This window comes from Mastigoproctus giganteus, chromosome 1 (genome assembly GCF_048544385.1).
Source record: "Mastigoproctus giganteus isolate SK-2022 chromosome 1, ASM4854438v1, whole genome shotgun sequence".
Taxonomy (NCBI): Eukaryota; Metazoa; Arthropoda; class Arachnida; order Uropygi; family Thelyphonidae; genus Mastigoproctus; species Mastigoproctus giganteus.
Window position 1 is genome coordinate 55,240,728 of NC_143575.1, and position 14,606 is coordinate 55,255,333.

General features: G+C 36.3%; 1 protein-coding gene across 1 annotated transcript in view; it reads right to left on the reverse strand.

Moving 5' to 3' along the window:
• Window positions 1-14,606, reverse strand: part of LOC150090808 (uncharacterized) — a 791,939-nt gene that overhangs the window by 198,103 nt on the left and 579,230 nt on the right. Inside the window, exon 34 of the mRNA XM_090372970.1 lies at window positions 4,242-4,295. Within this exon, the coding sequence (XP_090229096.1) occupies window positions 4,242-4,295 (54 nt within the window). The remainder of the gene's footprint in view (window positions 1-4,241; window positions 4,296-14,606) is intronic.

A 14,606-nucleotide genomic window follows, 5' to 3' on the forward strand; every position in this document is an offset into this window, starting at 1 on the left:
CTTTACAATGTTACACTGTTATTCCGAAGGTGATGGCCACTTTATGGATGACAGTAGCACATCATACAAAAATGGTTTGGAGAACACAACATGGATTTCCACCATCTTCCCTGGCCTGCACATTCACATGATCTCAATCCTATTGAGAATGTGTAGGATATGCTAGTGAGAGCTATTCGGCAATGAAGACCCCCCTTCCTTCAACTTTGTTGCAGCTACACAATATTTTGTTGGAAGAATGGTTACAATTAGATCAAAAAGCACTAAAACACCTTACAGAATCCATGCCGTGCCACAAACTTAGTGTTATTCAAAACAAAGGTGGCCTGATTTGATAATGAACAATGGTTCACATTTTTTTTTTAGCCATTGTGTGTATTTATTCTTCAGTGTAATCGCTCCCTCTAAAATCACACACTTTCCATCAGTTTGCCATTTTTTTGGATTATTTACATGGACTGCATCTGTAAACTGTTTGGAAACCACTTGATAGTACGCTGCATTAACAGTGACACCTTGCAGAATGAATTCTGATAACACCATCTCCTTTAAGAAATAAACAATTCTAATATAGTTTATATCACATACACTACAATAAATGTTTTAGTAAATGAGCATCATTTGACAAACCCTTTACCAGGTAAAAGGATTTATAATGTGATGTGTGTCTATTAAAATATTTACTATGGTGTATCAAGTTTATTTCTCAATGGATATTACCTGCAAAGAAAATGTCACATTTACAGATATGAATAAAATTACCCCACTGCTGTTAAAAATGCAATATCAGCATGACTTTCACATGTCATTTTTAATGCCATGCCCTTTTTAGCTTTGGTGACAACATTGTTTTCCATTGGGAGCTTCCAACTTTAAGCTCCAGACCACATCCACAAACCCAAGAACCATCATTTTTGTTAAAAATGTAGGAACCAAACACAGTTTGCTCGAACAAGTCGGATGAAATGAAAATTCAATGCTCTTGATCTCCTCTGATGTGAGAACATGTGGAAAACTTGCCATTCACTTGCATCATCCTCAGTAAAAATGGCATAAAGTCTCCTCAGCAATTTCTCAAATTTTCATTTGTCAATCCAGTTTTTAAACATGAGCTAAAACTGTTAGCCCGTGTTTCAAAAATATGGTGATGGAAATACTTATTTTAAAATCTACTAGCTCATATTCTAAATGATAGTGTGGACTTCTCTGATGTTTTGAGATATTAACTTGGTGTACACTTCATTCCTCTTCAAGCAAATATTTTTCTTATAATTTTTTTTTTTTTTTTTTTGTTACAGCATCATCTCTGTAAACTGTAATGAGAATTTTACGTTTCAGTGAATGACTTTCTAATTTTACAACAAAATTTAACATTTACACATTGTTAAAATTTCATCATTTGCAGCATACATTAAAAATGAGAAAAACAAATGGTCATTCAAAGCAGTTTTCTGCTAGAATGGTACATAATAAGTTAAAAATTGGTGTGCATGTGCTCAGTAGATGCCACTGTAAGCCCCATCTTTTAGCAACTGCTATGTTATCAAGAATTATAAGATCGTTCATTGAACAATTTTATCAAACCTCGTATGTGCATTAAATAAATTCTAGAAACACATTTCTTCAGACTATAAAATAATAATTTTTCAATCTTTTGAGGATTGTGTGAAAGGTCTTTGTGGGCTAGGGCTGGGCAAGTCCCTCCACTTATACTATTTTTTGAAAGTACTCTAGTTACATGCTAAACAAACTACATATATAAATTTTAGATGGCACAAGCAGTCTAAAAAAACTAGCAAAGTGATATTAAACAGACTAGAAGAACAAAAAAATTATGACAATAAAATAAAAAAAATGAAAAATTGGGAGGAAGATTTAAAGTTTCAAGTTAACTTTCACTATGTAGTTATCAAACAGTTTAAAACTTATGATCATTTCACTATGTGCTTTTAATTTTTCATCAGATTAGATGTATCTCATTTTCTTTAGATACAACCACTAATTGTGAACTATATGTGACAAGGCCAGATCAGGCCTTTGTATCTGTGTACATGTGTGTGCTTTTTTTTTTTTTTTTTTTTTTTTTTTTGGGAGGGGGTAGCTATATGTGCAAGTAGTTCTGTTTACAAATAATGCAGAAGCATACCATGTAAGAAAATACTTCTGGAATAATCTTAGTTATGGGGGTGATTATTTCTCTAATTACCCCTCTCTGGAACTACCTTTGTTATGTGAGGATCACAAGAGTACAATATTCAGAATCTTTAAAAATAAAAATACAGTTGTGGACAAAAAAACTGCATCACTTGTGAATTTTGCAAATAATGTGTTTTGCACTGCATTGTGGGTTGCAGAAATGTTTGAAATGCATTTGTTAGATGGGATATATATATATCTCTGTGAATGAAATCCGACAAAGAGACTCCATATGATATACCTAATTGCCATAAATATCTTGCCAAAGGGTAAAATGCATAATTAATGGAAATATGAGAAATGCAAATGGCAATCATGACAACCAAACATACATTTTATTGCATTTACATGAACAAAATGAAATGACAAGTTAACGTAATAGTATTATGTACTGTAAATCAGCAAAATAAGTCCTCAACAAAAAAAATTTTGTTGTTCCTCGTCAAGCTGCAATTACAGCCTTGCAACGATCTGGCATAGAGTTAATCAACTTCTGGATATATGGTTGCCCAATTTTGTCGTTTATTTGTTTGTTATTTGGTTTTTAGGAGCATTAGCAACTAAGGCCATATTGCTCCGGGATATGCGGTGGTCATTCCCTGACCTTCCCGCATCCTCCGTATTTGGTGGTGACGGGCTCAAACCCCGGTCTAATCAAGAAGCGTGTGCTACGCACTGCTGCTCCTTCCCACCTGGCCACGGAGACGCCTAATTTTGTCGTAGTACACACCCTTACAATGCTCTCCTGCAGCTGAATCTTACTTGTTGGCTTCTTCTGAGCAATTTTAGATGACATTATGTACCAGAAATTTTCAATAGGGTTAAAATCTAGACTGTTGCCGGGCCAGTCCAACACTGTAATGCCAATGAGGTATGACTGCACCTTAAGGGAGAAAAACAAGGGAAAACAATGGTATAAATATGCTTTAAGCATTGTGAGACAAGAAGACAAACTCATCATTAAATCTAAATAGCATAAAACTTACCAATTTTGCTGTGTGGCAAGGTGTTGAGTCTTGCTGAAAAATGCACTTCTGTGTGGTTATCCCTAATAACAGATTTCAAGCACTCCTCCAAGATAGAAGTTTAGGTTTCTGCATTCACCATTCTGTTAATAAACTTAATTTGCCCCACCCCTTTGCTTGTTATGCATCCCCAGACCATCTGATTGGAGGGGAACTTTACAGTCGGTGTTATGCAGTCAGGAGGGTATGCCTCCGATATTCATCTTCTGACATATCGCTTCCCATCTTAGCCATGCAAGTTTAATTTCGATTCATCAGAAAAAATGACAGTGTCCTATTGCTCTTTTGTCCATGAAGCATGCATTTTAGCCCAAGCAAGTCACTTCCTCATTTGTTGGGTCAACAAAGGCTTCTTGGGCTGATAGGCATGCAGGCATGCATATCGATCTTGGGAAGAAGTAGTCACTCTCTTACGGCCTGATCCAGGATTTCTCTTCACATCACTGATTTCATGCTTTAATTTCAACGCCTGGGATACTGTTGACTGGTGGCAGTCTATTTTATCAGCGATAGCACGGATAGAAAGCCCTTCCTGGGACAGAGCAACAGCTACATTTTTTCCCCTTAGTGTCAACTGAACATATGAAGCCAGCTTACACCTCCTCAAAACAGGATACTAATGAGTGTTTATACCCTTCCAATTCCATATTTATAGAAACGGTTGACGCAATACCTTTCTTTGCAACAAACAAAATGACTGTAGTCAAACAATATCTTATACATTTCACTTCAAATGTTACTTTTTTTAAGGTGATGCAGATTTTTTGACCACACTGTAATACATATTGAGCAATGGAAAGGAGAAACCAGTTAAACTAAGATGAATAATTTAATTTTTTTGAGAAATTTTGTAAATTTACACTTTAGAAGATTATGATATATTATAGTTATGCTAATTATGCTTTTGCATTCATTTTAAACTTTAATTAATTACCATCATCACTATTAGTATTTAATTACTAACCACTAATAATAAAATATTTTTATTAATAATATAATTAGTATATATGTATTACTCACTTGAGGACCAGATTCACCAGGAGCTCCGGGAAGGCCAACATTTCCTTGTTCACCCTTAAAAAGAGGGGGGGGGAGTTACTTTTTTTCAAATTTAAATTTGCACATTATCTATACTTTACACTACTACTGAATTACTTTACTTTAAAAGTAATAAAGTGCTAGACAGCACAATTCTGAATACAGACTTAAGTTGTGAACTGATGATTTTAAAAATGAATAAATGGATATGAAGCATAAAATAGTCTGGAACATTTTTAAGAACATCTCATTAGGATGGCATATTAAACTAAATGTTTTCTAGTTTTGGCAGAGATGCTGTACTAGTATTAACTGATTGACATGGCATGAGGTATTCTGAAATTAATTTATTTATCAATGTTTACCAATAATTCAGTAAAATAATATATATATATATATATATATATATATATATATATATATATATATATATATATATATATATATATATATATATATATATCTCATTTGTAAGCAAACTAATAAGAAAAACAATTTAAAAAATTTTAAACAATTATAAATAATTGTTGCTTGGCAAAATCACTCTTAAGAGAATGATTTTGACAAGGCATATAAATTTACAATCACACATAAGGTCAAAAGAATTCACAAGGCAAAGTGAATACAAGAAGAGCATTATATATTTCATAGTTACCTGAGTTTAAATCATGGTCACTCAAAGCAGATATACATCTATATCCTTGCACTTGATTACTAGGTTACAGTGTGCCTGGAGGTAGTAAGTTTTCCATTAGAGGAACTGGCTGTGTAGAGTGTGTCTGTGGAATGCTTGAATTTTTGAAAAAAATGAAACCGTACATAATGCTTTTAATTATCTATATAATATCGGTGTAGATACACCATAGACAACTCTTAAGAAACTATGAAGTAGTTGTTGTAGTAGGCATTATTTGCTCTGTTTCTCATATTGTGCTCTTCCTTCACGATGAGTTGCCATGATATTGCACTACCTCGAATAAGTAACACTTCACTAATAGAGAAGACTACTGTTACTTATTCTCAGTGAGTACCACCACCCAGATGGCACCGTTTCAAGGCTATTGGCTTATCATCAGTGGATGGGCAGGAACTCTGGTATTGCAGACATGACGACCCAGTTGTGAAGATAATCACACAATATGAGAGATGCCAAAAGGTGTATATGACAATATTTAAAAATAACTCACTGAGAATAAGTAACAATAGTCTTCTCTATTAGTGAAGTGTTACTTATTCGAGGTAGTGCAATATCATGGCAACTCGTCGTGAAGGAAGAGCACAATATGAGAAACATAGCAAATGATGTCTACTACAACTACTTCATAGTTTCTTAAGAGTTGTCTATGGTGTATCTATACCGATATTATATAGATAATAAACTCTTAACTGAACTTATTATGCCTTGTGCATTTAGTTATTTTTAAATAATGCTTTTAAGTATCAATAATTCTTATTTTGACTTAACGGCACAACTGGGTGAAATTTGTAAAAATTCCAATCAGAATTTAACAAAGAATTCATTGAGAACATCTGTATAAAAAAAAAAAAATCGCTGATACCTTTTTTTCTAATACACTGATGGAACTGATATTCAGGTGATACTCAAGTCAAGTGGACAAAATTTTGGCAAAATCCAGCTGTTCTACAAAAACCAAATCCTCTGCTTGCACATTCATGAGGGTGGGACTGTTAGTAACCTTGGGTGTAACCCCTATGTGCAAGTCCTTAAATATGGCACCTAGTAGACTGAAGGTGACCAACCAGATGTAAGCAGGGGGTTGAGGTGTGCCATCCATACCACACAGAGGAATGTCACCCCTGTGTGTTAATAAGCAATACTAGGTGGTGGATGACTCTCATCAACTAGTGCAATACCAACACTTCGCTTATTGGCGACTTGAAGTGGTAGAATCCACATTTAGTCTACACAGCAATCTCCCCATCTCTTCCATCATGAAGTAAGACTGATGTCTTTTGAGGTTATGATGGGCATCACTGCGAGATCCAATCTTTCTTACATTTTGAGTACAGTTCTAAAACAGTGTTTGTAGGCCAGCAAATAGAGTTCATTGGATCAAACGTATTGGTAACTGTCTAGGAGGCTTTCAGATCAGATAGTGTATAATCTCGCTGCCTCTACTCTGCCACATTACGTCAAAGAGTTGGGAATATTCTTGCCATGTGTACACCATATCAAAATTATTTCATTATTCATGCATGTCCTCCCTACCTTTTCTTACTACTGAATATGTCATTAATAGTAAAACTAACAGGACAAACTTATCTGCAAAAAGATCAAAACCCCCCAAACACTTCCTCATTCATTTCACAAATAAAAATGGTCTCAGTTCCAATCACAATTATGTTTTTCCACTTGCAGTCTGCCAAGCCACACATACTTTTCCAACAGAATCCCAATTATTGGCTAATTCAACCACTGCTAATCCCAGTTATCCTATTTTATTTGCAGTATGATTCCTTTCACTTAAAAGATGGTATTTGTGCGTATGCCTGCTCAGATATTCTCTGTCAGAGACTTAGTAATTTAGAATCTCCTCTTCTCTGGCTTAAAATCTCTTCACCCCATTCTGTCAAATTAATCTGATGCCTCTATCATTCTCCCAACTCCACTAATTATTTGAACCTTTGATTACTTCTCTTGACTTGACTTTCTCCAGTCCAACTTTCCTAACAGTAAAGTAATTTTCCTTGGTGATTTTAATGTCACAACTCCAGCTGGCCTTCATTTTCTAGTCATGTAGACCCAACTGGTTGAGATGCTGAGGCTTTTGCAATTACTAATGATATATTGTTCATTTACCAACAAAAATACCAGACAATCTGAAACACACAGCAAATACTTTTGAAATTTTTCTTTTTCTTACGCACAATCCTTCCAGGTACAGAGTCAAGGTAGGTGGTTCATTAGGCACCTCAGATCACAACTTGGTTCTCTCTTCTCAAATGGAACCTTTTTATTAGAGTTGTTCTCAACCTCATGTTGTCTGGCATTACAAAAATGCAAAACGGGATGATCTGTGAGATTTCTTTACTTCTTTTCCTTGGCTTGAATACCATTTTAAATCTTCTGATTTCAACGTTTGCTCAGATGGTGTCAGTGAAATTATTCTTGAAAGGATGAAATCCTTTATTCCACATTCTATAGTTTAGATAAAGGACGAGATTAAAATCTCTTCCTTTATCTAAACCTTGGTTTTCCAAAAAAATGTGATAAGGCTGTTTAAAATAAGAATGTTGCATATTGCAATTGACTTGCAGCCAAATCTTCAGGTTCATTTTCTACCTACACCAAAGCTTGCAACAATTGTAAAGCAGTTATTAATCATCCTAAACTAGATTTTGAACAGGCTAAGATTAGAAAACTTGCTTCTTGTCCAAATTGTACTTCAACATTCTGGTCTTTAGTCAAAACAATTGCCTGCAACTTTTGCCCATCTCTTCTCCCAAAACTATTAAAACTTGATGGTTCTAATGTTACCTCATCTAAACATAAAGCCGATCTGCCAGCAATCTATTCTTCTTTTCTCCTAACTCTTGTATGACGATTTTTTTGGTAAACCACCTTCTACTATTCCCAGTATGCTCTTTTTAAGGCTTCCTGTGGTCATCCATCAAAAGTACGTAGGAAGAATTTTGAACAGTCTCGATGCTGATAAAGCACCAGGTCCTGATGGTATTTCTCCACTTGTTCTCAAACTTACTTCTGTTCTGTATCGACTTTTTACACTTTCTGCATTTTCCTTCTGCTTGGAAATTTGTTGATATTTTGTTGTTTGTTATTTGGTTTTTAGGAGCATTAGCAACTAAGGCCATATTGCTCCAGGGATATGCGGTGGTCATTCCTTGACCTTTCCACATCCTCCGTATTTGGTGGTCACGGGCTCGAACCCCGGTCTAATCAAGAAGCATGTGCTATGTACTGCTGCTCCTGCCCACCTGGCTGTTGATATTTTGTTGAAAGGGTGATAAACCCCTCCCATCCAATTACCATCCCATTGCACTTACTTCTACTGTTTCTATAGTAATGGAGAAATCAATTAACAACCAACTCTTAGTTGGTTATTAATTGATTTTATCAGTATGGATTTTATCAGTGTCAATCCACTGGTAATATACTGGCTTATGTTACCCATCTATGGTCAAATTCAATGAAAATGTTTGATGAATCTCAAGCAGTTGCTCTTGATATTTCAAAGGCTTTTTATTGTTTTTGGCATATAGGTCTTCCAAATAAACTTCCATCTTATTGTTTGCCAACTGTTTTTTGTAATTGGATATCCAGTTTTCTCTCTGACCACTCACTGTGGATAATAGTAGATGGTTCTCTGTCTTCTAACTTCTCATACTAATGCTGGTGTTTCCCACAGTTAAGTTCCTTCCCCTACACTTTTTCACTCGTATATTAATGGCCTTCTTCCATTGACCAGAAATTCTATTCATAGTTTTGCTGATGATAGCACATTACATTCCCCCTCCCTTCAACTTCTCAAATATCCACTACCAATTCCTTAAATGCTAATCTCCAGGTAATTCTCTGGTGGGGCAAAGATAACTTAATTCATTTCAATTCTTCTAAAACTCGGTCCTGTCTTACATCTGACAAAAAGAATTCTTCTGCTCCTATGCATATCTTCAATCACACTCTGATTTCTAGGCAAGAACATGTATCACTATTGGGGATTACCCTAACTTTGAATCTTTCTTGACATAAGCACATTACAAATATTGCCTTCTCTGCATTTAAAAAACTGGATTTTTTCTCAGAACTATTTTTCTTCCAAAACAGCAGCTCACTCTGTACAAATCAAAAATTTGCCCTACTCTTGAATATTTTTCCCACGGGATGGTGTCCTCTCAAAACCTCTCTCAGGCTTTTAGACGCCATTCAAAACAGGGCAGTCAGGTTAATTAATGACTCATCTATAACAAAGTCTGTTCACTTTCTGTATCATAGCTGTTCAGTTTCTGCTAGATGCCTTTTCTATAGATATTTCCATGGGCCCTTTTCTTCTGAATTGGTTTCTATAATTCCCATTCTCTCTTCCAAATGAGTCCAAACACATGCTGCAACCAGTCAGCATCATTTTTTTATTCAACTTCCACAAAGAACCAAATTTTCTCCTTCCTCATTTATTCCTTCAACTTTTGTTTTTTTGGAACAAACTCTTTCATACATATTTCTTGAAAATTACAATTACAAAATAGAGGAAATATCTTACTTTATCTGCTTAATCTTCAACCTGTGTACGGTAAAATAAATAAATAAATTTTCTGTTTATACTCCGGCATGACAACCAAGTTAGTAGAGTTTACAATAAATCGTCAATACAAATATTTACCGTATTTAGTAGTCACGGGTTCGAACCCTGGTCCACTCAAGGAACGCATGCTATGCACTCTCGCTCCTGACCACTCGGCTACGTCAGTACTTAGTACCTAATTTCATAATATATATATATATATATATTATGAATATACCTCTCATGCTTAAGTTTTCATTATATATATATAATGAAAACTCAAGCATGAGAGGTATTCATAATATATATATTTAAGTATTATTTGATTCAATTTTGCCAATTTATTTAGAGAGTATTTCTTCAAATTTTAGCTTAGCATTAGCATTAGTTTGTTTGTTATTTGGTTTTTAGGAGCATTAGCAACTAAGGCCATATTGCTCTGAGGATATGAGGTGGTCATTCCCTGACCTTTCCACATCCTCCGTATTTGGTGCTCATGGACTCGAATCCTGAACTTTTAATCAAGAAGCGTGTACTATGCACTGCTTCTCCTGCCCACCTGGCTACGGAGTTGACAATTGCATTAGTAAAGGCATATGATGCAACAAAGGAAACTTATACAGCACTAGCCAAGAAAAAAAAAAAAAACTTCTCATTTCACCCATACACTTGTTCCAAATGTTTGTCTAGTTGTGCCTTGAATCTATTTAAGCTATCAACTTCTACAACGACAGATGGAAGTTCGTTCCAGCAATCAAACACCTGCTGGCTAAAGGCAAATTTCCGCACATCTATCCTACAACTGTCTTTCCTCAATTTGCATTTATGCCCATTCAGGCGATTATTCTGAGCAAGAGGAAGAATTCCATCAGCATTGAGCATGCTCAAACCATTAAGGCCTTATACACCTCAATCACTTTGCAGATGACTAGTCTCCAGACACTATAATTTGCAAAACATAAGACTTTCTTCGTAAGAGCAACCCTTTGTTCCATTCACTAATCTTGTTGCCCTTCTCTATAATTGTTCCAGCAGCTCTACATCCTTCTTAAAATGAGGCCTCCAAACTTGTACACAGTACGGAAGGTGTGGCCTGACCATTGTATTACAAAAGGGGATAATCAACTCTCTATCCCTGCTAGAAAAATTCCTGTACATCATTGACAGGAAACCATGAGCTACTCTTGCAGACCATCTGCACTGCTCAGAAAACTTCATATCTGTCTGCACAGTTACCCCCAGGTCCTTTTCATTCTCTACCACTGTCAGTGTAGTACCACAGTGTTGATATTTACTCTGGGGTTACTGCTCCCCATATGCAGTACTTTACATTTGTTAATGTTAAACATCAGTTGCCACCTCTCAGCCCATCTGCTCAACTTTTATAGATCCGGTTGCAGCAGCATACTGTCATTAGTGTCATCAACAAACCTGTCGACCTTTGTACTGTCTGCAAACCTACACATTAAGCCTGCTATACTATCATCAGTATCATTAATAAATACAGAAAACAACAATGGATCCAATACTGAACCTTGGGGGGGGCTCCACTAATAACATTAGTCCACGAAGAGCAGTGTCCATTGATTACCACTCTCTGTTCTCCCACTCGACCAACCATTTATCCATAACAGCTATTTGCCTCCAATGCCACACTCCTGCAATTTGTGTAGCAGTCTTCTATGTGCAACAGTATCAAAAGCCTTTCTAAGATCTAAATATATGATATCAAAATTATTCTTTGCATCCAGTTCCTTTGTGACCACATCATAGTATCTAATCAAACTGGTATCTAATCAAACTTGGATGCCATGCTGCATCCAAGCTATAACTGAGGTCTTGTCTAGATGATCCTGCAGTGCTTCTTTAACCAATGCCTCCATTAATTTTCCTGGAAAAGAAGTTAAATTAACAGGTCTGTAATTACTTGTGCTACCCTTTGATCCTGCTTTGTGAATTGAGGTCGCATTTGCACATCTACAGTCTATGGGTACCTTCCCCTGAGTCCAAGGAAGCTCTCATAATTATGACTAAGGGTTTGCTTACTTTCTTTGCAACCTCCTTTAATATAACTGGATAGATCCCATCCACCCCAGGTGCCTTTCTTATATTTATCTTCAATAATTTCTCCTCCACTTTGCTCTCAGTTATTTCAAAATCATCTAGCTTCCTGCCAGAGTTTAATTAATCTCTGGCATTCTCCTCCCCGAATAACTCCTCATGTGTGAATGTAGATGCAAAATATTCATTTATTTTGTTAGCTACCTGAGCAGTATCAACAGTTGAACCATCGATATCAAGTGGACCAATCTGATTCATCCCCTTCCTTCTAGAGTTTACATAAGTAAAGAACTCTTTGCTGTTTTTCTTTGCATCCTTTGCCAAAGATTTCTCATAATCTGTCTTTGCCTGTCTAACCTCCTTTGTCGCTTGGTTACAGACCAGGTTATATCTATCATAGGCTTCTATGTCACCTGTTAATTTATATGTATCCCATGCATTTTTCTTCTCTGCCACATGTCTCATTAGTTCATCTGACATCTATTTAGGCCTAAACCTTGAACAACATTTCTTAGTTGGTATAAAAAGCCTAGTAGCTTCCAAGATTAATTCTTTGAATGCTTCGCATTTTGAGTTTGCTGTTGGTAACATCATCAGTTGGTCCCACCATATGGAATTTAAATACTGTCTCAGACCAATGTAGTCACCTTTACGAAAGCATAAACCCTTTCCTTTACAACTGATGATAGTTACCTCTTTAAGTTACCTCTTTAAGTAAATCCCACTTCAGCACACTGTGATCACTGCCCCCAAATTTTTCTTTATCTGGAGATTCTTAATGCATGAAGAATCACTACTGATAATCAGATCAAGAGTATTTGTCCCTCTAGTTGCCTCCCGAACATGCTGCTGTAGAAACCAATCATTCAATAAATACACAAGAGCCTTGCTAGTGTGTGAGTGTCCAACCCACAAATTCAAGTCAAATATCTGGGAAATTAAAATCCCCCATTATAAGACACTCTGATTTACTGGCCCCCTCTATTTCTCTGTACAGTTGTTTATTATACTCATCGGAGTCATTAGGCCTTTGTTTTCCCAGTGTTCATGTCACACCAAACTGACTTGACACTGCTCTGTCCACTGGCTGTACTTCCATGGATTTTATGTTTCTTAACTAATAGCATAACCCCTCCGACCTTCCTATCCTTCCTGTACACGTTGTACTTCCCAAATTTAATTTCTGCATTCCTTATATCTGTGTTACACCATGTTTCTGATATCCTAACAATATCTGTCTTTGATGTTTTGACCAACACTTCAAATTCATCAAATTTATTTACCAAACTTATAGCACTGGTGTACATGCAGGTATATGTGTGTGCCTGTTCCTAGTCTTAGCTACCCTAACAACTCATGTATTTGCTTGTTCCGCAATGACTCCCAGCAGTTTCTGAAATCCCCTGCACCTTGTTTTCAAGGCTGCTGCTCATTCCAATAGAAGCAGTGCTAGAATCATTTTCAACTCTGCCAGCGGCTACTGTTAATCTATTAGTCCGTGTATCCCCCCAAAGCTAGCAGTTTTCTGACCCACCCAACACTGCCTCGATAGCATCAGCAAATATTCTTGCACCCATTCTCTTTAAGTGTATCCCATCCCTGTAGAAGCAGTCTCTCCTGTTAACAAGCACAGTCTAGGCTGAGAAAAATTCTACTCCTTGAGCCTTGCACAATCTCTCCAGTGCCAAATTAATCACCAAGGCTCTCATCAGATACTCTCTCCTATTGTGTCTGGCAGAATTGCAAATACTTTCAAATTCAACCCTATCTAATGTTTTTTTTTCAACATTGACTTGTACTTGTTAAGTAATTCTGTCGGTTGCCTACTCTTAATATCATTAGTGCCAACGTGTAAAACAATATCGCCTTTTGTGCCCTTAAAAGATGATATCTGTTCTTCAACATCATCAACCTTTACCCTTGGCAGACATATGCTGGTCTTGTTCCACCTATCCTTTTTGCACAATATATTCCCCGTTTCCATGACAACAGAGTCACCAACAACTAGTTACTGTGGGACCAGCGCATTCTGCCTTGGGGGTTGCTGCTGTGTTGTGTGATGTTGAAGTGCAAGTTCTGGCATTGATGTGGGCAGCTGAGAGCTTGATGGGCCCTCAATTTAATTCTTTTGAGGGCATCTACCCCGTCCTTCAAGCTCTCATTTTGGCCCATAACAACGCTGAGTTGTTATGGGCCTGATTTTCTTACGCTCCTTACATCATGCACACACAAGCACATTCCCTTTGGCAATATCATGACCCATTCCTGATACTCCACAAACATCAAACAAGCAGCACATTTCAAAAGGCTGTCATTCAGAGGACAACCCTTAGTTTCCCCCTGAGCCATAGCACTCCCATTAGATTGAGTCATTTGCTTTGCTGCTCTGAGTCATGATTTCGTTTCAATTTCAAATGAAATTTCAATACAAAAATATAACCCTAAACTTATATCCCAATGCAGTTATAACACTATATTTATATATTTCAGTATCGAGTATTATCTCTGAGTTACGTTATATGAATTTCATATCTCCTCTCAAGTTATATGTATTAATTTATAATGTTACATTTGTAAAATCTAAGTAGTTATAATAGAAATAAATTTAACTATCTCTTGCCACCCACGTGGTTTGAACTGTCCACTTAAACAGAATTCAAATTAGTTGACTGAGGTTTATAATTCAAATCTCCTCCCTGGATTTTTTTTAAAGCTATTTTCAAACTGCCTGTTATCATAAACTATGATAACAGGCAGTTAGTTGGATAAGGTTGGATTTGATTTGATTTGATTTGATTTTGGTTTTAATGGCGCAAAAACAACTACGGTTATATTGCGCCAGGAAACGATTAAAATATCAACAAAGAAATTCTGGTAACCTTTAAAAGGTTACCTCGTCAAATTGTTATTTATATATGTGTGTATATATTGATAGCTTGTAAAAACTTAAAAACTGCCGACACGTGGTCGTTGTCTGATAAAATCTGACTGAGTGTATAAGGCTCAGTCGGATGAGTAAAAGCGG